The sequence below is a fragment of the Lepidochelys kempii genome, chromosome 6 (assembly GCF_965140285.1).
Source record: "Lepidochelys kempii isolate rLepKem1 chromosome 6, rLepKem1.hap1, whole genome shotgun sequence".
In the NCBI taxonomy this organism is placed as follows: Eukaryota; Metazoa; Chordata; order Testudines; family Cheloniidae; genus Lepidochelys; species Lepidochelys kempii.
This window is the reverse complement of record NC_136385.1, coordinates 45,511,894-45,536,694: the sequence shown is the minus strand read 5'-3', so window position 1 is coordinate 45,536,694 and position 24,801 is coordinate 45,511,894. Positions and strand designations below refer to the sequence as shown.

Sequence of the window (24,801 nt, the reverse complement as noted above, 5' to 3'; positions counted from 1 at the left end):
AGTAGTTTGTTTTCCACACCCTGTCAAGTCTTAGGCCTCTCTAATGAGATGGCAAACAAGAATGTCTTTAAAAAATGCACATGTCCACTAAGTACTGCCTTCAGAGAGCTCTATTTGAGACTGGGGGTTATATACAGTACTGGACTTGACAAACGCATACCTAACATAAACCAGAAAGAAACTGTAGCAAAAAGTGCTCTCTAATTACCTGCATCAGATTTTAATGGCTGTGTTAACCTATTTCCAATTCCTGTGCCATTCAGTTCCCCCTAAAGTAAAGGCTATTTTAACACTGAAATGGCTTGTTGAGTGTGTACAATCATAACTAATCTGCTTATACATTATACATGGAAATCCACAATACCTTATGGTATTTTTATACATAAATCAGAAAGTAAAACAAGATGAAAAGTGCGTCTGTTACACACACAGAGATCATGCTATTCTCCATTTCAATCAAATGTTTCCACTGGATTCAAAATAGTATTCTGTTGGTTTTTGAGGCTAGTGTGTTTTGATCTGTGTTCTTTCGACTTTGTAAGCAGTAGAGACATACTACAGCTTAACCAACACAAGTTAAATAGATAATCTGTCTGCCCACAAATGACTCAGTACTAACTTGACAGAAAAACAAGTCTCCATTTTAGCTCGATGGAGAGTTTTAGACGCACCCACTGGCCAAGCCCAGAGGGGATCTCAAAGCCCAGGCTCCAGCCCAAGCGTTTATACTGCAATTTTATAGCCCAGAAAGCCCAAGTCACCTGACCGACACCAGCCATGGCCAAGTCGCAGGTCTTTTATCACAGTATCCTACGAGTACTGTATACTAAGCATTTGTTCCTACTGAAATACAAAATTTCATGTCAATATAAATATCTTTCACAACTGAACACACAGTGCTTTTTGACAGCTCAGTGCCATAAAGCGTTATTTTTAAACCCACAAACTACCTCTAAAAATTGCAAATTATGTTTACACAGAAGCATGCCAACTGGTGAAGTTAACTTTATTTATTTTCCTATAGTAATTTAAACAAGATGACTAAGAATGTCTAGAAGTCTCCATTGAGTAAGGTATTATATATCATTTTAAAACAGGAAAAAAAAAAATCCCTCACTGCCAGCTAGCAAAAGTCTCCAAATTTCACCTTCTAGCCATTTCACCAGAGTGCTACATTTCACACCTGGGACATCATAACTGATATTTAATATATATGTATTGTATATTAAAATGCAAGAAAAAAAACAAGCTGTGGTTCTTCGAGATGTGTTATATACATGTATTCCACTTCTGGAGTGTATGTGCTCCATGTCCCTGAGATCAGAATCTTTTGTCCAGCAGTGTCCATTGGGGCGACGCATATGCCACAAGTCCTTCATGCCCAGTACTGAGGGCACAAAGCGGGAGACCAGGCCCAACTAGTTCCTTCACCAACACAAAATTCAGATGTTCTAGGATTCCATGGTAGCAGGAAAGGAGGACAGGTATTGGAATGTATGTTGACAACACATATTAGAGAGCCACAGTTACAGTAAGGTAAGTAAGTTTTCTTCTAGTCATTGTCAACATGTATTCTACTTCCGGTTAGTGCTTGTGAGTCACCAGATGTGAAGTAGGTGGGTGTTTGAAGTCTATTTAAAAGATTTCAGGACAGAGGCATCAGACCTCAGTGCCTCACAAAGATATAGACCAGGGGTAGGCAACTGATGGCATGCGTGCCAAAGGCAGCACATGAGCTGATTTTCAGTGGCACTCACACTGCCCGGGTCCTGGCCATCGGTCCCGGGGGCTCTACATTTTAATTTAAATTTTAAATGAAGCTTCTTAAACATTTTAAAAACCTTATTTAACTTACATACAATAGTTTAGTTATATATTATAGACTTATAGAAAGAGACCTTCTAAAAACGTTAAAATGTATTACTGGCACGCAAAACCTTAAATTAGAGTGAATAAATGAAGACTTGGCACACCACTTCTGAAAGGTTGCCGACCCCTGATATAGACCAAGCCCCACACAGAGCTTTCTCATGCATGTCACAGAAGCTGCCTGAGCCCTAATCTGTGCTGGGGAATCTAAACTGGCCTGCTTATAACAGAACTTGATGCAGTTAGACATCAACTTAGTCTCTGGGTTAAAAAAAACAAAAAAAAAACAACAAACAACAATGACACTTTAACCTGTTTGTAAATGCCACAATCTTGAAGAGTCTCTAAGTAGAAAGGACATCTAGAGAATGTAGTCTAGTCTCTCCTTGACTGGAGTGTAATATAGGAAAAAAGTTTGACAAATGATTCATCTGAATGAAAATCAGACTACTTTTGTAAAAATCTGGGTGGGGGCTTAAGGGTGACTTTATATCCTTAGGTAATATGGCCACAAGTGCTTATATTTCCCCTATTCTCCAGGATGATGTGACTGCCACCAAAAAAGCCATTTTCATGGATAAGTGATGAAAGGAGCGAGTTGCCAAGAACTTAAGAGTGTGTCCCTCATTAAAAGCACCAGAACTACATTAAAGGTCCCCATGTAGGAGCAGGCTGGGGGAAGAATGCTTCTGGCAGCCTACCTATTGTTGCTTAGGGAGGTGAAGTTCTGACAGCAATAGAAAAACCCCTCTGTTGCTGTAGTCCGCGTCCATGCTATGCGCGTTAAACGGCTATGCCGCTGTAGTAGTGTAGACAAGCCATAAATCCTGGTACTGCGGAAAATTTACTCCCGGAGTCAGAGGAAAAAAAAAAATTACACTTAAAATTGCCAACAGGCACACTATACTACACATTACTAATCCTAACATTATTTACTTAACAAACGTATACACAAAAGTTTTGGAAATATGTTGAAACATGGACATTGCAGTGGCGCCATGTTGCAGCCATGGGCAGCGAGAATGGACCGTGGGATGGATGGGCCTGATCTGCCCTTTATACCTTCTGTACGGGGCCTCTGGACATAAGCACATCCACAATGGATGCTGAAGACAATTTAATGGACAAAGACAAAAATATATTTTTAAACTCAGCACTGGCCATACCTGTGGATACCCAGAAGTCCAGAAAAATAAAGTTTAATTACTGGTCACTGGACAAGCTAATGACTCCATCACAAACTGACTTACTGTTGATTCACTTCAAGATTCAGGTCAGGTGTAAGTGGCCTCCTATAAATTCCACAAGGCAGAACAAACATATGATTTGCCTGGTTGCCCTGATACTTATCTAAATCTTTCTTGGCTCTGCTCTACTAACTGCACCATATATTGCATATAATTAACGCATATGCTCTCCCGAAGTTCTTTTGTAATGGGGTCCTAGACACTCAGCAAGTGAGACACTTCATCAAAAAAACAAAACACAGGGACAGAGCAGGGTAATGTGCCAGAACAGTCAGGTTAGCCATTAATCTTCTGAGTTTTCAAATACAAATTTCCCTTATCAATTACAGCAAGAGTGAGCCACAGAACATTTTGGGATACAGTCTTGAACTTCAGGGGGATGGGGCTTTTTTTAAGTTTCCTATTAAAATGTGTGCTCAATTAGTGAAAGAAATATGAATGCTTGAAGAGTCTGAGAAAAAAGGACCGATTTAATTAAATTACTGGATATTTGAGTATTTTGAATTAATGCAGTATTTACCTCTTCATTCTTTTGCTGCACCCATTCCTTGTGTTTCTCTTCAGCAATCTTTTTTTTCCTTTCAAGCTCCTGCTTTTCTTTTCTTTTCTCCAGTTGTAAATTCATTTCCTAATTAAAACAAATTTACATACATAAGTTATTTTCAAATATAAGCCAAAGTCATTTGAAATGTATAAAATTCAGATTTAACAAAATCATTAAGCTGCAGTGATTCCCAGAACTAGCTTATCATAAAGAATTTCAGTTCCTTTTATATAATATATAAATTTAAAGTGACAAGCAATTCTTTAAAAAAAAAATTTTTTTTTTTTAAAAGGAGGTGCAGAAAATAGTTTTTCAGATATGCACATTACTGGTTGACAATAAGACACTAGTCACTCCTAAGCACCACTTTCTGAAATCAATTCTTTCATATGTATGCCTTGGCACCATTGAAAGTCACTGGTACCAGTTCAAGAGTTCTAGTGATTTTTTCCCCAGTAGAAACTGCTTCAAATTTCTTGCAGTTACAAAGGCTGTCAAATATATAATTTCTACATGACCAATTCCGTAATGTTTACAGAAGACATAGGGCCAATGTAAATCTGCACAAAAATGCACCAGCAGTGGATGGCCTAACGCAGACAGGGTGCTTGCTGGTTGATGCTAACATTTTAAACATCATTTCAGTTACAGCTGTTCTGAGCAGAATTAGGTGGGCTAGAATTTAAAACAGTCGTGACAGCCCATTTACACTAGCACTTTCAAAGCTGCTAATGTTGGTGGTGTTAAATATGGTAGGAAACTCCCAAAAGTTTTCCATAGTTCAGAGAGGGTTAAAAGTCAGGGAGGAGGGAGAGCAAGCAAAGAAGGAAAAATCCTTGAGGAATATTTCAGTTTCTATGAGCTGAAAATGTTTCCATTAATTTAGAGTCAAACAGCAAAATGAACTCTGCTATCTCAGCTTATTTAACTGCCTCTTCATCCATCTGCACACATTGTGGCAGGACTTTCCTACATAAAAAGGAACATACATGGTAAACCTAACTGCAAAAACCAAGGCCATTCAGAGGTAGATGGCATGTCGCTCAGCAGTTGTGCGTTTCTATCAGTGATAGCATTACAGGAATGTAAGGGCCTCATGGAAGCCCAAAGCCCACTGAAGTTATTGGAAGGATTTGTTGATTTCAATACACTTTGGATCAAGCCCATACTCATGTGGAAGTAGGTGTTCTGAGTCTCTCTCCTCAGGACACAAGTTGGTGGGAGTTACTCATATCCTGCCAGGAGGACTGAGTAGGAGTAGTGTGGGGACAGGTTGGGGGTGGAAAAGGAGGTTTATAATCAAGTCCAAAGAGTTTATTCTGCAGTCAGATTGCAACAAGTCAGATCAGGAGGTGTGAACAAGATTTCAGTGTAAATTTGTCAAGTCTATTCTCATCGCCAGAAAGGCTAGAATGAAACTTCATGTTTTTAAATGAATTGTTTATATTATGGAAAATATTACAGAGTTTGTATTATTCTTTCTATATAGTTATTTCCCCAACACAAATTTTTATGGTCCATATATTACAATCAATTTTCAAGTGAGAATTTCAATTTCCAGTGGCAATTCTTGGGTTTGAAGTTAATACAGATAAAAAATAATTTGCCCTTAACTTTTGTAAGAGCCCCAAAGAAAAAACACAATATGATATGCATCTGAGGAAGTGAGCTGTAGCTCACGAAAGCTTATGCTCTAATAAATTGGTTAGTCTCTAAGGTGCCACAAGTACTCCTTTTCTTTTTGCGAATATAGTCATTGTTTAAAAAATTAATTAGCGATGTATTTTAACAAGAGCCAGGCAATTACCACCTCATTAAGGACCTGAGAAATCTGCGCTGCAGGCATGTTCCTCTGTTAGAGTGATACCCAAAAGAGTCCTAGGACAGCGGTTATCAACCAGGGGTCCACACAGCCCCTGGGGGAGCCATAAGGCCACTCAGCTGAAGCCCAGCTCCCTGCGGGACTAAAGCCCTGAACCCTGGTGCCCCCCAGGGGGTCTTGGAGTTTTTATATCATGCTGGGCGGGCCTCCGAAAGAAAAAGGCTGAGAACCTCTGTCCTAGAAGATATATGCTGAAAGAAACATCCATTCCAAATCACTTTCTACATATTCCCTTTGTTTAGGATAGTTTTAATGTCACTCATTCTAGAAAAAAAAACAAAACACGGACGCTTCTCAGGATCTTAGTCTAACACTATTAAAAAAATCTAATGTGAGATTTTAAAAACAGATGTGCTTTTCTCTTCTTACAAAGAAGTTTTTAAGTTTTTAATCAAAATCATTGCAAGTGTTAGGAAAGTGAAGGTTCCTAATGTCTAATATTTATAGAACTATTTTAAATTAATTAAATTCAGAATTTTGTTTTTTCCCATGCTATTGTTTTCTTTGTTGCTATGTATTATTTTTACCAGGTCACTAATTTTTAAAATCCATTTAAAACACAGTGAGACATTCCAAGTTGTGTACTATATAAACATTCCATTGTTTCAAGCATATAGAAGTAAACTACTTTGGTTCTGATCCAGTCTTGATGAGTAAAGGTTATATATGAATCACATTTTTCCTACATACTACCAGAAATTAGCTTGGATCAAATTTTTTTTGGGGGGGGAGGGGAGGAAATGGAGTGGGGAGAAGAGAGGAGTGCCAACTTAAAATCTAAAAGGAAGTCCAAAATATGTGCTGAAAGTTAGGGAAGTTAGAACACATTCCTGGAGTTTACCAAGTGATTTTAGGTTTCCATTGACCTTTAACACAACATAGAACACTTCTCTAGAGCTTTCCAGCTGAAGACTGCAAGTACTTCACAAACACCAATGAGTTAAGCCACAAAAAAACCATCTGTAGTGAATGTTATACTCATTTTACAGATGGAGAAAATGTAGCACAGGGAGGTTGACATTTGCTCAAGGTACGTGACTAGCCAGTGGCACAGGTTAGAAATGAACCCAGTGATCCAGCTTTGATTCTATTGCTTTAACCATTATGATATGCTTCCCCAACGTGATTGTAAATGCTAATAAAGCTTAACCAACAGGACTGCACACACACCAATTAGGAAAAGGTGGCTCACTTAATTCTGCCACAGTCCTACTATTCAGGAGTAGGTTATTTATAAGAAAACAACAGATGGATAAAGGAAAAGAAATTCTGGGGTGGGAAGCACTTATTGTGAATACTCTGGGAAGAGGTATCAAACAGTTGTATAACAACATACCTAGGTGGCTGTCAACAACATGCCTCATGTCTAACCATGTACCTTGGCGTTCCTATACACAACACACGCCCTGTCGTGTTTTATTGCTTAAATGCAGGCATATGTAACCATGAGGAAAATCAAGGTACCAATTACACAGATATGTTTTAATCCTTTAAACCTGAACCATTACCAGTTGGATAAGCAAAATATATACACCACATTTCCAATTAAGCATAACATTTAGCAAAAGAGAAATGCATGGGACATGAATCACACTGGTTTACCCAAACACAAAAGCTAAGCATGTCTAAAGACATTAAAGATAAAGAACAAATATATCTTGTTTTCACAATAAATAGAAAAAAACCCTGCAATTCAGTGTCTGTTAATCTGCTGTCAAATCTAGGGAAAATAGTCAGAAATATTCACCTCTAAAGCTCTGGCTTGTAAGCGGACACGTAGCTCTTTCTCTTTGCAAATGAACCATTCTTCCCATGGTGAGAGATTATCTGTCGGAGGTGACTGCTTTTTCTTTTCTGTTACATTACAGCTTTCAGCACTACAGAATTACAAATGAGAAATATAAAGGGAAGAATGTTTGATGGATACTATTTTCAAATCAAATTTATTTAAAAATTAACCAGTGCAACTGACATTAAATAATGACATGTATTTATACCGTGGGTATTCATGACAACCATGAAATAAACTCCTTTACTTCTGCAACTCTGTGATAACCTGTTGACCCAAGTGATAAATTGTATTTTTTGGCACTTGCCCATCTTCTTAAGGACTAATTTTAATGTTCCAAACTATGGTGCAGATTCAAACAGCTACCATTTAACAATAAAACAAAAAACCTGTTCAAGTGTTTCCTTCCTTCTCCTGAAGTAGGGAAAAGCAGGGAGTTAAAATTACATTTGGTATATTCCATCAGTAACAAGTCCAGTATCTCACATCGCTTCACAGCTAGTAACAGATTTTCATGTCCCTTCAAATCCTGGTTTCATAGTACCAAGGCACCTGAACTTTGAGGAGACACACAAACAATCCCTTTAATAGTTTATTAGAACGTATTTGGGATGCCTCATATAACTCATCCCCACTCATGAGTTAGGTAGCCATCCCAACCTCATGCCAATAAAACCTTTATGATAATACCACCATATACACACACTAGCTCATGTGTGAAAATATATGTATGTTAGTTTTGATCAGAACGGAACCTAACTTATAAAATACCAGTGGGCTCATCTGTGAGTTTTCTATGTATTTTTCTAATTAATGTGACTGATCCTCCGCTGGTGTCAATCAGTCTAGCTCTGTTGAAGTCAGTGGAGCATGTTTATTTACAACAGCTGATGATCTAGCCCTCTCTTTGGATTCACATTTACTTTGTTTCTAGCATGAAACATAGGAGAATAAAGGCAGAATTACATAAACTAGGATGCATAAATATTGAATAGTACAAGAATGCAAAAAAGTGATCATATAATCATAGAATGTTAGTTCAATAGTACCGGTGCTTTAAACCAACTGAATACTTCTCAAAAACTCTCTTCCATTCATACATACAAGTCTCTTCCACACATTTGAAAACTTACAGTAGCACAATAAGTTTATAAAGAGCTTTGTGTTTTTTTATAAAATAGAAAATATGTAACTGTCTCCCAATTATACAGAAACTTCTCTTCTTTCAGCCAATAAAAAGGGAAAATACGCCCCCCCCCCCCCAGCAATTTATGCCAGATTTCTTCAGTGTCTTGCAGACACTTACCTATATTCTTAACATTACTACTGTGAGCAGTCCCACAGATTTATTAGAATGGACATCCAGAAATGCATGCTATAGTAACATTATAAAATAAATTTACTTTATTTAAATAAAGTATAAACAGAGCATCCCCCCCCCAATATAAAACGCACTGAAGGTTCAGCTACTTCAGTACTTGTTCTTCATATCTAACAGAATCCTGCCTCATTTATCATCATTAATAATCAAATGGTAAACATAAGTATCATTCACAGACAATACTAAACTGAGAATTGTTGTAAACATTAGTGAAAGCAGAGAAATATTATAAAGGGAACAGAGTGATTAAACATACGGGTAGAAAATAATGTGAGATTTAACTTGAAAAATGCAAGCTAATACAATTGGAAGAAAATCTAAAATTTAACTATTCAGTTGAGGTGGGCAACCTGAGGAGTCATAGTGAAAGAGACCAGGATAATAGTGGCTGTCATTTGATACAGCAGGAAGAGAGTCCAACAAAATTCTGTGCAGACATTCTGTGGAAGGTGGCAGGGACAATTCTTCAATATAGGACTCTGGTTAGACTGCACCTGCATTATTGCACTCAATATCAGAAAAAGACTGAAAAATTAGAGGAAGTTTAGAGAGGAGCTACAAAACTGAGGTGTCATTAGAGGAGGTTTTAGAACAAATTAATAAACTGAACAGTAATAAGTCACCAAGACCAGATGCTATTCATCCAAGAGTTGTAAATGAACTCAAATGTGAAATTGCAGAACTACTAACTATAGTTTGTAACCTATCATTTAAATCAGCTTTTGTACCAAATGACTGGAGAATAGCTTATGTATCACCAATTTTTGAAAGGGGCTCCAGAGGTGATCCCAGCAATTACAGGTGGTAAGCCTGACTTCAGTACCAGGCAAACTGGTTGAAACTATAGTAAAGAACAAAATTGTCAGACACATAGATGGACATAAATTGTTGGCGGAAGAGTCAACATGTTTTTTGTAAAAGGGAAATCATGCCTCATCAATCTACTAGAATTCTTTGAGGGGATCAACAAGCATGTGGACAAGGGGGATCCAGTGGATATAGTGTACTTAGATTTTCAGAAAGCCTTTGACAAGATCCCTCACCAAAGGGTCTTAAGTAAAGTAAGCTGCCATGGGATAAGAGGAAAGGTGCTCTTATGGATTGGTAACTGGTTGAAAGACAGTAAACAAAGGGTAGGAATAAATGGTCAGTTTTCAGAATGGAAAGAGGTAAATAGTGGTGTCCCCAAAGGGTCTGTACCGGGCCCAGTCCTATTCAACATATTCATAAATGATCTGGAAAAAGGAGTAAACAATGAAGTGGCAAAATTTGCAGATGATACAAAACTACTCAAGATAATTAAGTCCCAAGCAGACTGCGAAGAGCTACAAAGGAATCTCACAAAACTGGGTGACTGGCCAACAAAATGGCAAATGAAATTCAATGTTGATAAATGCAAAGTAATGCATTGGAAAACATAATCCCAACTATACATATAAAATGATGGGGTCTAAATTAGCTGTTACCGCTCAAGAAAAACCTTAGAGTCATTGTGGATAGTTCTCTGAAAACATCCACTCAATATGCAACAGCAATCAAAAAAGCTAACAGAATGTTGGGAATCATTAAGAAAGGGATAGATAGATAAAGATAATAAGTCAGAAAATATCATATTGCTTCTATATAAATCCATGGTACACCCACATCTTGAATACTGAGTGCAGATGTGGTCGCCTCATCTCAAAAACGATATATTGAAATTGTAAGAGATTCAGAAAAGGGCAACAAAAATGATCAAGGCTATGGAACAGCTGCCGTAACAGGAGAGACAAATAAGACTGGGACTTTTCAGCTTGGAAAAGAGACGACTAAGGGGGGGATATGATAGTGGTCTAGAAAATCATGACTGATGTAGAGAAAGTAAATAAGGAAGTGTTATTTACTCATTCTCATAACACAAAAACTAGGGGGTCACCAAATAAAATTAATAGGCAGTAGGTTTAAAAACCAAACAAAAAGAAGTGTTTTTTCACACAACACAGTGTCAACTTGTGGAACTCCTTGCCAGAGGATGTTGTGAAGGCCAAGACTATAACAGGATTCAAAAAAGAACTAGATAAGTTCATGGTCCATCAATGGCTATTAGCCAGGATGGGCAAGGAGAGTGTCCCTAGCCTCTGTTTGACAGAAGCTGGGATTACCTGTTCTGTTCATTCCCTCTGGGGCACGTGGCATTGGCCACTGTCGGAAGAAAGGATACTGAGCTAGATGGACCTTTGGTCTGACCCAGTATGGCCGTTCTTATGTTACAGGAAAAGTAACATGAAGGAAAGATATAGCTTGGTGAATTAAGGAAATAGATATAAGTATTTAAAGGGTGTAAAAACCAAAACAAAAATTATTTAGGGTGGTAAAAGAGAGTAACTATGAGTAAATCAGATCAAGTTAAGCACAGGAAAATATAGGCTGAATATGATCATGAGCCATTATACTGGTAGGATAGGACTTTCAAAAGATCTCAAAGGCATTAGCCTAATTCTACTCCTATTGACTTCAACTCTCCATAGGAGATGGGGTGGAAGCCATATCTGGGATCTTAAGACTATTATAGACCGGATAAAACATATTGGCTGAAAGAAGGGAAGTTTCTCTATAGCCTAGAAAAATACATAGAAAATTCACAGATGAACCCACTGGAATTTTATAAGTTAATTTTGATCATAAGCAAGAATAGTTTGGCAAGCACTTTTGCACTGGCAAGGACAGAGTCTTTTCTATCTTTTAGATTCACAAACAAAGAATTCCCAAAACTTCAGCCACTAATGTATCAAATCCAGAGCAATTTTGGGTAGTGTATTTTGTTAAATCACAGAGCTTTTGCCTGAAAACATCAGGCTCATCTTACAAAAACACCCTTTGTAACAAAACAAATTGTTGTAATGGAATCTGAAACAGGGATGCGGTAATCTTAAAATTCAATTATTTTTATTTTATATTGCCACCTAAACATGCTGTATTCTGTACTGTCTACCAGTTGCGATTCATTATCAGCTAATGATTTTGTGATACGGATGAGCTGAATACTGCTTGCCGATGTCTGAATAACGTAAACGTTTGGTAGAAAGTCATAGGCCCACTTTCTGAAGTAACAGAACAGTGGTTTTCAACCTGTGGTCTGCAGGCCTATGGGGGTCGGCAGAATTATGTGAAAGGGGTATGCGAACGGTGATTATGAATTAAGTCTCAGATCCCAGAAAAGGCATTCCATTTTCTCTGATCAAAAGTATGTGAATATCCCCACCTATAGGTCAAAACCTGGAAATGTTGTCGTTACTATAAAAGTCCATAGTTTAGCGCCTTTTCTCACACTGCATCAAATGCCATGCTGAGCATGTGCAACTTTTATAGTTGAATTCTATTCAGCCAGTTTTCAGTGTAAGAATTCTATGGTTGGGGTCCATGGACCATAGACTGAATTTCCAAAATTTGTATTAGATTAATTCCCTAACTCAAGTTATATGTATTGAGACAGAAGAACTGAAATTTGATTAAATAAAAGTCACTAGGCTTTCTATAACAGTACATTCACTAAGTCAGTATATCAGAGTAAATCTATCAAGATGCATGCAGAGTGTAAGTGGCCCAGGATCATAGGTGGAGCTAGCAGTAAAACCTATAACTAAGGTTGCCTAACATTTTCCATTATAAGACCATTTTCAGTTGTTTATAAAACTTTGCCAAGCTTTAATTGTTTCAGCTGAAATATCCAATGATGAATGTCTCCCCCCCCCTTTTTTAAAAAAAAAATTCAAAACAAAGATTCACCTGTTAAAGAAATTGAGATTAGAGAAAAATACATTGTTTTACCAATGTTTAAAGATTCTTAAACGTTTCATTCAGAAGTTCCAGAACCACCATGCTTTGGAGCAGAGATTTGAAATTTGGCCAAGTTGGCAGGAGGCTAAAGAGGTGCCTTTTGCAGTTCCTGTAATAATACACCCAAATTTCGTGGAGTTGTAAGTGTCTGAAAATTGTCATATATACATGCTCAGTAGAGGTATGTTAGAGTTTGACAGCAAAATTATCCAAAAGTTCTGTCAGTAGCGAGTATACTCTATCCCCAGGGAGCTAACCAAGCGTATTCCAGAATGGGACTGAGCAGGGACTGTGATGGGATGTCTCTGCCCCACACTAACAAGCAGAGGTTGAGGACACAGACAGACCCTTTGTGGCAATAAGAGGGTTAAAGAAGCTTGTGGATCCAGCTGACCCCACCCTGCTATATTTGCAGCTATCAGGCACGGAAAGGGGAACTAAAAGAGGGAGAGCTAGGCCACTCCAGGGCTGACCAGGAAGGAGAGAAGAACTATGCTACTTCTTTGACAAGGGAAGCCTGGGTCCAGCCAAGAGCCTAAGGCAGCTTGCTTCCTGGGTGAACCATTTGGTGGATAGGATGACTAAGATCAGGAAGACCAATCAAAAGGGATTAGATGCTGTCATAAATATAAAGGGAAGGGTAAACACCTTTAAATCCCTCCTGGCCAGAGGAAAAACCCTTTCACCTGTAAAGGGTTAAGAAGCTAAGATAACCTCACTGGCACCTGACCAAAATGACCAATGAGGAGACAAGATATCTTCAAAGCTGGAGGGGGGGAGGGAACAAAGAGTTCTCTCTGTCTGTGTGTTGCTTTTGCCGGGAACAGAGCAGGAATGCAGGTCAGAACTCCTGTAAAGCGTTAATAAGCAATCTAGTTAGATATGCGTTAGATTCTGTTTTGTTTAAATGGCTGATAAATTGTGCTGAATGGAATGTATATTCCTGTTTTTGTGTCTTTTTGTAACTTAAGGTTTTGCCTACAGGGATTCTCTGTGTTTTGAATCTGATTACCCTGTAAGGTATTTACCATCCTGATCTTACAGAGGTGATTCTTTTACTTTTTCTTTGATTAAAATTCTTCTTTTAAGAACCTGATTGCTTTTTCATTGTTCTTAAGATCCAAGGGTTTGGGTCTGTGTTCACCTGTACAAATTGGTGAGGATTTTTATCAAGCCTTCCCCAGGAAAGGAGGTGTAGGGCTTGGGGGGATTTTCGGGGGGAAAGACGTTTCCAAGTAGGCTTTTTCCCTGTTATTTTTGTTAGACACTTGGTGGTGGCAGCAATAAGGTCCAGGGACAAAAGGTAAAATAGTTTGTACCTTGGGGAAGTTTTAACCTAAGCTGGTAAAAATAAACCTAGGGGGTTTTTCATGCAGGTCCCCACATTTGTACCTTAGAGTTCAGAGTGGGGAAGGAACCTTGACAGATGCCCAGAAACAAGGTCTGAAGCAGACAAGCAAGAGTCCTTTCAAGAAACCTACAGATGACACTGATTCTGAAGCTTAGGGGTTCTTAAGTTTTTGGACTCTGACACCCTAGAAGGGGCAAGAGCATGCCATAGCCAGAGAGCTAAGGGGCACCAAGCTCCATAATCTGCAAGGGGTGACACACAGGGACCCACAGTCGGGTGAGTCATGCTCTGACCAGCCACAAAAGGGTGCTGCTCAGACAACGTGGTTACAAGGACTTTTTCTGCATCGGCATTCACAGCTGCCAGGGATTGCTGTAGTAATGGAGCATCAGAACTGAGACCTATAGAACGGTTTCTTTTGCGCTCTCAGTATTCCCCCAGCTGGTGTTCAGGCAGCATGGAGGAAGAGACAGTAGCTTGCCATGAAGGCTGAGGAACAGAGTGCTTGGACAAGCTGGTGGGTGGGTAGTGAAAAGAGGAACAAGGACAGGAGTAAAGTGAAACAGGGACCTGACAATTTCCCTCAGGGCTCTAAAGATGCCTGGAAGGGGGACTGGGCCAAGCTTTATCAAGTAAAGTGCTACGTTTACCATTCTTTTTGGCTCAGTCCTCTCGAACCTGGAGTCATCATCTTATAGATAAAGCAGGATGAAAGTTCTATGCAGAAATTCATAATAATGAGATGTTTAATGCTTCCTTGCCAAGTACTTTATATTTTCATCTCTCAAGTGGAAATGCTTATTGGTATCCAAGCAAGCTTTTGAGACCCATGCATAAGAGCTGAAGAGACTCATTTATTTGAAAGAGAGTCCCAAATTTTACAGAACCATGCTGTCTAGCACACACATTTTGACTAGTGTCTCGCTAACTGTGCCTATTCTTAGCCAAGGTGTAGATATGGTATGCTTTTCATTGGAAAGTGTCCTGGCTGCTAGGTCTTGTCAGCCACCTTTTTAGGAATGCATCAGATTATTCAATACAACCCTGTTCCCAACCATTGGAGTGGGGAGAGGAAAAAAAAACAGATGGGGAGGGAAGAATTATTTGAAGAAAGGGAGCAATTAAAGAATGAGAAATGGGAAGTCCAAAACCCTAGAAGCCAACACTGGTACAATTAATACACCTCAAATCCCTGTGTTGGAAGTAATTTTATGTATTTGAGAGAAAATAACTTCTAACCCTCAACGCACATTTGAAAAGTAGGCAAGTATTATCGTTCCCTTTTAACAGAGAAGGAAACTGAGGCACATAGACATTAATAACATTTTCAAATCTTGGATGTTTTCAGTCCCAAATCCATTGTCTAGGCACCTACAGTAGTGATCTGATATTCAGAGATGAAAAACCGAGGACCCAAGACTCCCACTGACCTGAACAAAATGGAAATTATAACTTCTCACTACCTCAAAGTTAGATTGCCTTCATTAGGTGACCACATAAGTATTTAGCTGTCTAACTACCTACTGGGCCCTTCTATTTTAGCAAAGACAGCCAGGGAATGGGAGTGCATGAAGATTACCTATTGTGTTTATTCCTCTTGAAGGTTCTTTTCCCCCTAGCTGATGGTGCAGCTTCCTCCCTATCCTCCTCCTCCTCCTCCTCATTGCAGCTCTGGAAGCTCTGATGGTAAATGGGGGAGAGCAAGGAATAAGTGGAGGAGCTCAAAGGCTGCTCATCCTCAGAGGTGGTTGGGGATGAAGGGGTGGAGCAGGCCACCCTACTCCTGGGCCGAGCACTGAGCATGGAGGCAGTAAGTACCTGTCAGGAGAAATTAATAGGATAAGGGCAGTACCCTTTCATAGGTTTCTCACCAATGCATCTTACCCTCAAGCTACACCCCCCCCCATTAGCCAAAATCCTCAGCCCTGCCATCCTCATCTCCTACTCTGCCAAGCCACAGGCCCCCGCCCCCAGCTTCCAACCCACAGGCCACCCCTCCCAGACCTCACCCCCTTTCCCCAGCTTCCAACCCACAGGCCCCCCACCCCCAGCTTCCAACCCAAGGCCACCACCCCCTAGTCCCCATACCCAGCCCCCCCCACCCCCACTTCTAGGCCCGCCCCCAGCTTCCAACCCCTCTGCCCCGCCCCCAGCTTCCAACCCACAGGCCTTCGCCATCCCCGGCCTCTCAAACCACCCCCCAGCCCAAATTCCTGCCTCCAGTCCCATCAGGGCCCTCCCCGAGCCCCGCCATAGTCGCGAGGCGAGGACAGGGCCGCTCTACCTAGTTGCCGCTTTGAAACTCGCAGCGTCGGCTCCGCGCTCCCATGGGCCCCCGGGGCACCGCCCGCTCCGCCAATCACCGCCCGCAGCGGGTTCCATGGCAACGGGGACGCTTTGACCCTGCGCAACGTCTCCTGCCGCCCTACCTCCCGCCAGCCAATCCCCTTCTCCCGCAGCTCCCCTCTCTCCCGCCCCCCCTCCCCCGCGCTGCCTCCTTGCAGCCGTGGTGCCTCCCGGGGGGGCACTGACCCGTGCCAGCGGCAGCCCCCCCGTCCCCATGCGCGCAGGGGCAGGTCGCTCTGTCACGGCGGGGCTGGGTTAGTGGGGACGGAGGCTGGGGCGTGACTGAGCGGGACCAGACACGAGAAGGGCTCAGCATCGTTGCCAGCCCCGCTGGGCGACGAGGGTGCAGGGGGCTCATTACCCGAGCCCAGACAGAACTAGAACCAGGGGCTGGAACCAGACCGGAAACCCCGTGGAAAGTTTTTCCCCACTGTGACAGGAATTAGCCCTTGGAACAGCTGCTGAGGCTTGATGAAACTCTCTTCCCTGTGTTATGCGGGAGGTCCAATTAAATGACCATAATGATCTCGTCAAGCCTTAAAATCCATGATATGATACCCAGCAGTTAGCTGACACGTATGTGATGCCTGAGATCCACTCCACTGAGTCCTCACTCCACTGAGAAACTCCACTGAGACAGGATTGGCCACTTACACTTACATTGGGCACTTACAATTTCAGCATAATTGTCTCTTAGTCACACTATACATATATAGCACTTTAATCTTTCCTCATCAATCAGTCCTTCCTTGTTGCTTTTCTGTGGATTCTTCAGTTTGTCAATATATTTACTGTATTCATGTGTCAAGAATTAAGTGTAATATTTTTAGATAAAATTGTTCTCTCTCTACTCCATGAGATATATTCCTCTATATATGTAGGAAAATATTCCAATGGCCCTTTCTGCTGCCAACCATCAGACGTAGTTTTTTCAACATTACTGCTTTCCACATGTCCACCTCCAACTGAATCTGTTTCAGCTATTTTCCCCCAAATTTACTAACAAGGTGAATTTTCTGTCATTGTGTCTGTGTTTCTAATCTCATTGTCACTTTGTTGTTTAGCAAATTTCAGAGTATGAATTTAACAGGCCTATAATTGAAGGAAGTGGTAGGAAACAAGCATTTCAATGGCCTAATAGTGATAGTTCCAAGGGTACCCAGGACTGAGAGTCACCTTGTTAGGTACCTGCCTGCAGTAAGAGGGAGATTTAACTGGGTGTCAGCAACCTACCACCACCAGCCTTTCACCCACCAGAAACATCTCCTCTGGACTCTGCCAGCCCTTAGTTTTCTTTGCAGGTTAACAATATAGTTACATCCCATTCCCCAAGCCCCTTTGAAGTGTCCTTGTGACAGGGGACACTTCACCTCTTGTGAGTGTCTCCAGTGGGCAGGGTGTGATACTGCACTCTTACCTGGTCCTCGCAAAAAGAAAAGGAGTACTTGTGGCACTTTAGAGACTAACCAATTTATTTGAGCATGAGCTTTCGTGAGCTACAGCTCACTTCATCGGATGCATCCCCCGATTTCTTTTTGTGAATACAGACTAACATGGCTGTTACTCTGTTACCTGGTCCTGGCACCTGTTGTAGGTTGTTGATCCTGATTTCTGTATTTCTTTTTGCGAATACAGACTAACATGGCTGTTACCTGGTCCTGGCACCCGTTGTAGGTTGTTGATCCTGCTAGGTGGGTCTTGGGTGCTTTTCCCTCAATTTGCTCATAAAACTTACCTCCATTGTCTTAATGCAGAGCTGCAATTAAATCTCATGCTTCAGGGCTACAGCCAGCATTCTGCAGGGATCAGGAAGGAATCTTTTTCCCCCAAAGAACAATTGACCAGATGTATTGTGGATTGTGCTTTGGTGTTTTTTTCACCTTCCTCTGAAGCATCAGAGATTTGCCACAGCTGGAGATGGGACATTGGACAGGGTGGGCCACTTGTCTGAAATGGTGGAGAGAATTCTCTTTTTTAGAAGCTTGGCTGATATATCTTGCTCACAAGTTCAGGATCAAACTGGTTGCCCAATTTGGGATTGTGAAGGAATTTTCCTCCAAGTCAGATTGGCTAGGACCTTGGAGGGTTTTCACCATCTTCTGTAGCATGCGGTGAGAATCGCATGCTAGGATCATCCAGACATTTTACCTTGTCTATTCTCTGCCATTGCAGGGGACTTGGGTATTGGTGGCACCTTGGTCTCTCCTGTTCTCTGCCTATGGCACACAGCAGTTTAGACTCCTGAGGACTGAAATGCTTTAGTCTACCTAAAGTCATTGGGCTCAATATTGAGATATTTGGTGAAATTTAATGGCCTGTGATATAAAAGGTGGCCAGACTAGGCCAATAGAAGATAGGGTTGAAACAGACCTCAGGAGGTCATTTAGTCCAACCCCCTGCTCAAAGAAGGACGAACACCAACTAAATCATCCCAGCCAAGGCTTTGTCAAGCCATGCCTTAAAAACCTCTAAGGATGGCGATTCCACCATCTCTCTAGATAACCCAGTCCAGTGCTTCGCCACCCTCCTAGTGAAATAGTATTTCCTAATATCCAACCTAGACCTCCCACACTGCAACTTGACACCATTGCTTCTTGTTCTATTTTCTACCACCACTGAGAACAGCCGAGCTCCATACTCTTTAGAACCCCCCCCCCCCCTTCAGGTAGTTGAAGGCTGCTATCAAATAACTCTTCAAATAACCCCCTAACTCTTCTCTTCTGCAGACTAAATAACCCCAGTTCCCTGAGCCTCTCCTCGTAAGTCATGTGCCCCAGCCCCCTAATCATTTTCGTTGCCCTCTGCTGGACTCTCTCCACTTTGTCCACATCCCTTCTGTAGTAGGGGGACCAAAACTGGACACAATACTCCACGTGTGGCCTCACCAATGCCGATTAGAGGGGAATAATCATTTCCCTCGATCTGCTGGCAATGCTCCTACTAATACAGCCCAATATGCCATTGGCCTTCTTGGCAACGAGGGCACACTGCTGAATCATATCCAGCTTCTGGTCCACTGTAATCCCCAAGTCCTTTTCTGCAGAACTGCTGCTCAGCCAATCAGTCCGCAGCAGTGCATGGGATTCTTCCTTCCTAAATGCAGGACTCTGCATTTGTCCTTACTGAACCTCATCAGATTTCTTTTGGCCCAATCCTCCAATTTGTCTAGGTCACTCTGGACCCTATCCCTACCCTCCAGCATATCTACCTCTCCCCCCAGTTTAGTGTCATCTGTGAACTTGCTGAGGGTGCAATTAATCCCATCATCCAGATAATTTAAAAAGATGTTGAACAAAACGGGCCCCAGGACTGACCCCTGGGGCACTCCGCTTGATACCAGCTGCCAATCACTACCCGTTGAGCCCGACAATCTAGTCAGCTTTCTAGCCACCTTATTGTCCATTCTTCCAATCCATACTTTTTTAACTTGCTGGCAAGAATACTGTGGGAGACCATATCAAAAGGTTTGCTAAAGTCAAGATATATCACATCCATTGCTTTCCCCATATCCACAGAGCCAGTTATCTCATCATAGAAGGCAATCAGGTTGGTCAGGCATGACTTGACCTTGGTGAATCCATGTTGACTGTTCCCGATCACCTTGCTCTCCTCCAAGTGCTTCAAAATGGATTCCTTGAGGACCTGCTCCATGATCTTGCTGGGGACTGAAATGAGGCTGACCGGTCTATAGTTCCCCGGGTTCTCTTTCTTCCCTTTTTAAAATATGGGCACTATATTTGCCTTTTTCCAATCGTCCGGGACCTCCCGCAACTGCCACGAATTTTCAAAGATAATGGCCAATGGCTCTACAATCACATCAGCCAACTCCCTCAACACCCTTGGATGCACTAGATCTGGACCCATGGACTTGTGCACGTCCAGCTTTTCTAAATAGTCCTTAACCTTTCCCTAACCTGTTCTTTCACCACTGAGGGCTGCTCACCTCCTCCCCATAATGTGTTGTCCAGTGCAGCAGTCTGGGAGCTGACCTTGTCTGTGAAGACCCAGGCAAAAAAAGCATTGAGTACTTCAGCTTTTTCTACATCCTCTGTCACTATGTTGCCTCATCAATTCTGTAAGGGTCCCACACTTTCCCTGACCACCTTGTTGCTAACATACCTGTAGAAACCCTTCTTGTTACTCTTCACATCCCTTGCTTGCTTCAACTCCAACTGTGCCTTGGCCTTCCTGATTGGACCCCTGCATGCTCTAGCAATATTTTTATACTCCTCCCTAGTCATCTGTTCAAATTTTCACTTCTCGTAAGCTTCCTTTTTGAGTTTAAGCTCACTGAAGATTTCACTATTAAGCCAAGCTGGTCGCCTGCCATATTTGCTATTCTTTCTGCACTTTGGAATGGTTTGTTCCTGTGCCCTCAGTAAGTCTTCTTTAAAATACAGCCAGCTCTCCTGGACTCCTTGCCCCCTCATATTAGCTTTCCAAGGAATCCTGCCCATCAGTTCCCTAACGGAGTCTAAGTCTGCTTTTCTTTAATCCAGGGTCCGTATTTTGCTACTCTCCTTTCTTCCTTTTGTGAGGAATCTGAACTCAACCATCTCATGGTCACTGCTGCCTAGGTTGCCACCCACTTCTATTTCCCCTACCACTTCTTCCCTGTTTGTAAGCAACAGGTCAAGAGGAGCATGGTCCCTAGTCGGTTGCTCCAGCACTTGTACCAGGAAGTTGTCCACAACTCTCTTCAAAAACTTCCTGGATTATCTGTGCATTGCTGTATTGCTCTCCCCGCAGATATCAGGGTGATTGAAATCCCCCATTAGTACCAGGGTCTGTGATCTGGAAACTTCAGTTGTCCGAAGAAAGCCTTGTCTACCTCATCCTTCTGATACAGTGGTCTATAGCACACGCCCACCACAACATCAACCTTGTAGCTCTCATCTCTAAACTTAACCCAAAGACTCTCAACAGGCTTTTCTCCAGTTTCAAACTGGCGCTCTGAGCAATCATACTGCTCTTTTACATACAATGCAACACCTTCACCTTTCCTCCCGTACCTGCCCTTCCTGAACAGTTTATACCCAGCCATGACAGCGCTCCAGTCATGTGAACTGCCCCACCAAGCTTCTGATATTCCAATCACTTTATAGTTCCTTGACTGTGCCAGGACTTCCAATTCTTCCTGCTTGTTTCCCAGGCTTCTTGCATTCATGTTCATGCACCTAAGATAACTAGCCAATTGCCGTACTTTCTCAGTATGAATGAGGAGGCTTCCCGTCTTGTACCCTCCTCTTTGTCCTTGTGTTTCCTCCCGGTATCCCACTCCCCACTTACCTCTGGGCTTAGGTCACCACCTAATGGTTCCTTCTGGCCTGCAGCTCTATGAAATGTATGAAATCATCACTGAAATGTAGCTGTAATGATAATTTAAGGCCTGGTCTTCATCTAAAACTCATGTCCAACCTAGGTACGTCACTTCGGTGTGTGAAAAATTCACACCCTGGGAGAGAGACAGGTAGGTCGACCCAAGTCCCAGTACAGACACTGCTAGAATTCTTCTGTCGACCTAGCTACTGCCTGCCGAGGGCATAGTTTAACTACAGCGATGGAAAAACCCTTCTCTGTGCTGTACCAAGTATCTACACTCAGGCACTACAGCGCTGTTGCATCTGTGATGTAGACATACCCTAAATCCCTGTTCCAGGAGGCATTCACTAAGGAGACATCTCTTTTGGTGATTTGATTACACTATGTCTTTCTGTTGACTAGTGGGCTTTGGCTCAAACCCTCTAAGATCAGGCTACTTATTAGTTACATATCTTTTCTATTGCTTATTTTTTAAAACTATTTACAAATTTTTAATTACAACTACTCAAAGTTACCCATAGAAAAACTGAAAAAGTCCTTATTAGATACTAGAAAATATATGCTACTAAATAATCATACACAAAATAACAATTAAGAAAAAAACCCTCCTATAAATAAGGGAAGAAAGGGGGAAAAAAGGCAACTAAAATATTTATGAACAACAGCATTTATTACCATGTTGACATTTGGAATGATAATAAAGATATTTAGATTGTTATAAAAAATAAACCCTTTCATTATATTCTTATTCTCTTAATAGCATAAAAATTTAAAAATAGGATAAGTAGGCATTAATCTCATTCCTAGAAGATCATGATGATTTACACACAGCAGAAGTAGTCAATTTAGACTAAAAATTTCTTTCGGCGGAGTTTCAGATGTATTAATCCTTATTTAAATGTGCAATTTTGCAGATTAAAAAAACATGTTCTCTGTATACCACTTCAAGGCTCAGACGTTATAGCATTCATATTTTCTTTCTGTGGATCTGTCTGATGTGAAGAATCTAGAAATATAAAGACTTCCCAATTCACCAAAATCTTGTTTCTGAATTCTCATGCAAGTTAACAAAAATGGAGGGAAAGATATCATCATAGTTCATCATATTTCACCAGAAGCAGCATCAAATTAAAATAATGTAGACAACTTATTTGTAACAGTATCTAATAAAAGGAAACATTAAATTAATATTTTTTTCCATAGATTCTCAATACCAGGAAATATGTCTAAATCTTGAAAATCTTCTTTTAATACCACATCTAAAAATTTTAGATTCTATATATTCCATTTTTTTGACTGTCCATATATTTTGGTGTAAAATTATGCTGTCTAATCTGTTCATTTTCACCACCCTCAGACAAATCCACAGATTTAGTATCTGGTCTTTAAATCTGCAGAGTTTCCAGCAAAGGGAGGAACAGCAGTCCTTTGAGCTAGGGAGAAAGCCACTTGGCCTCATACCCATTACCCCAGCAGACCAGGCTCTGATGGGCCCACCCTGCAAGTGTCTACCTTTGTGAAGATGTATTGGCTGCTTTTAGTTCTTTTTGGTCATATTTTTTCAGCGGCTGTGGAGTTTTGGGGACCTTAATTATAGCGTGTTTTAGCATCTCCTCATATCTGGTATATTTAAAACTTCTTTCCACTGCAATGGGAGTAGCCAAAAGATGGGGACAATTTCTTCTGTGGGAAAATTCTGAAGGAATCTGTATGGATTATTCAGAGTGAAATCCATGGCAAGACTCCCATTGACTTCAGTGGGTCAGGATTTCACCCTGAGGGTACCTCTACACTGCAGTAAAAAAAATCCATGGCACCAAGTCTAAGAGCCCAGGTCAATTGTACTTGGGTTGCGGGGCAAAATTGCAGTGTAGACATTCAGGCTTAGGCTGGATCCTGACTCTGAGAGCCACCCCCCTTGTGGGCTCCAGCCTGAGCCTCAATGTCTATGCTGAAATTTTTAGCTGCACAGTCTAAGTCCAAGTTGGCTGACCCCCAGTTGTCGCCATGCCCCAGGTCTTTTATTACAATGTAGATGTACCCTCAGTCTATATGCTCATGCCAAATTAGTCTCATTATTTACAGGTCACTATCAATCAGTCAACCTTGTGGACCTTTTTTCCCTTTGCAACAAGTCTTCACTTGAATGATCATCTAATTGGAGTAAAAACTCCAATTAACAATACGATTCCTTTTTTTAGAACTGATCATATGGTTAGATTGAGCATTTCAGAGGAAAATGCAGGTAGTGCCTTGTGGCTTTGCAACCCAATGACACACCATATTTTGATATAGTAGAACTCTGCTTATCTACCTAGAAACAAGATAGTCTACTCTATCCCCAACTCAAAAGAAAGATTTTATAGTAAATGCAGCAGTATACTTCATTTACAAAATCTATTATCTCTCATTTCATATTATAAAATACCTTTAATACATTAAAACAAACTCGTCCATATCTAAGTTGTTATGGTATGTGAATGCCTCTACAATTTACAAAAAACAATATGATGCAATATCTTCTCTTTTCAATTTTTTTCATTCACTCAATTAATTGCATAAAATTCAGTCATTAGCAACAGGTGTCCCAGTCTTTAGTGGAAATTAGTAAGATTCTACCATATATAACGGTGACTAAAAAAACCTCCAGCCAAAAAAGAAATCGAAACTTGGAAGCTAGCAGTAAGAGATCAAAAGCACCTAGATAATTAACAATATATAATTAAATTGAGAGTATGATATTTGAGATATGGATAAGCTTCTGAAGAAAACTAGACATGTTTTGATTAATTAAAAAGTACTAGCCTGCAAATTAGAACAGAAGGCTGGTAAAAAACTGTTCAATAAAAGTCAAAAGAAAGTGAGAGAAGTTAGACATAAAAGGATTTGTGTGCAATTTTGAAAAACCTATTTATAATTACAAAATTGAACACAGGAGATTCAGCTGGAACGGTGCAGCTTGAACTGAAAACTTAAGGGATGTAATTGACAACTTGAGACTTATGTAGAAAAATGTACATCACTTAAACTGCAAAAATGGCCCTACATCAGATTAAGAAAACAACATTTGTACATGATAGATTTAATTCTGCAGGTTAAACTAGTGTTTGAGTTTAATTTTTTTTAAAAGCATAATACAAAACCCCATTTTTGTCTTTGATCTATGTTAATATTTTAAATGTTCTCATAAAAGCATGGGCTTGCAGACGTCACTTGTGTAAAACTTCCATTGAAGGAATAACTGCATGAAGTCT

At 40.8% G+C, this 24,801-nt stretch overlaps 1 protein-coding gene across 1 annotated transcript in view; it reads right to left on the bottom strand.

Moving 5' to 3' along the window:
* CCDC34 (coiled-coil domain containing 34) overlaps positions 1 to 16,236 on the bottom strand; it is a 38,295-nt gene extending 22,059 nt beyond the window's left edge. Inside the window, exons 1-4 of the mRNA XM_073350651.1 lie at positions 16,164 to 16,236; positions 15,459 to 15,697; positions 7,290 to 7,419; positions 3,637 to 3,744 (exon numbers count right to left, since the gene is read on the bottom strand). Coding sequence (XP_073206752.1) covers positions 3,637 to 3,744; positions 7,290 to 7,419; positions 15,459 to 15,682 — 462 coding nt within the window. The 5' untranslated portion in view covers positions 15,683 to 15,697; positions 16,164 to 16,236. The remainder of the gene's footprint in view (positions 1 to 3,636; positions 3,745 to 7,289; positions 7,420 to 15,458; positions 15,698 to 16,163) is intronic.
* Positions 16,237 to 24,801: the final 8,565 nt, after the last annotated feature.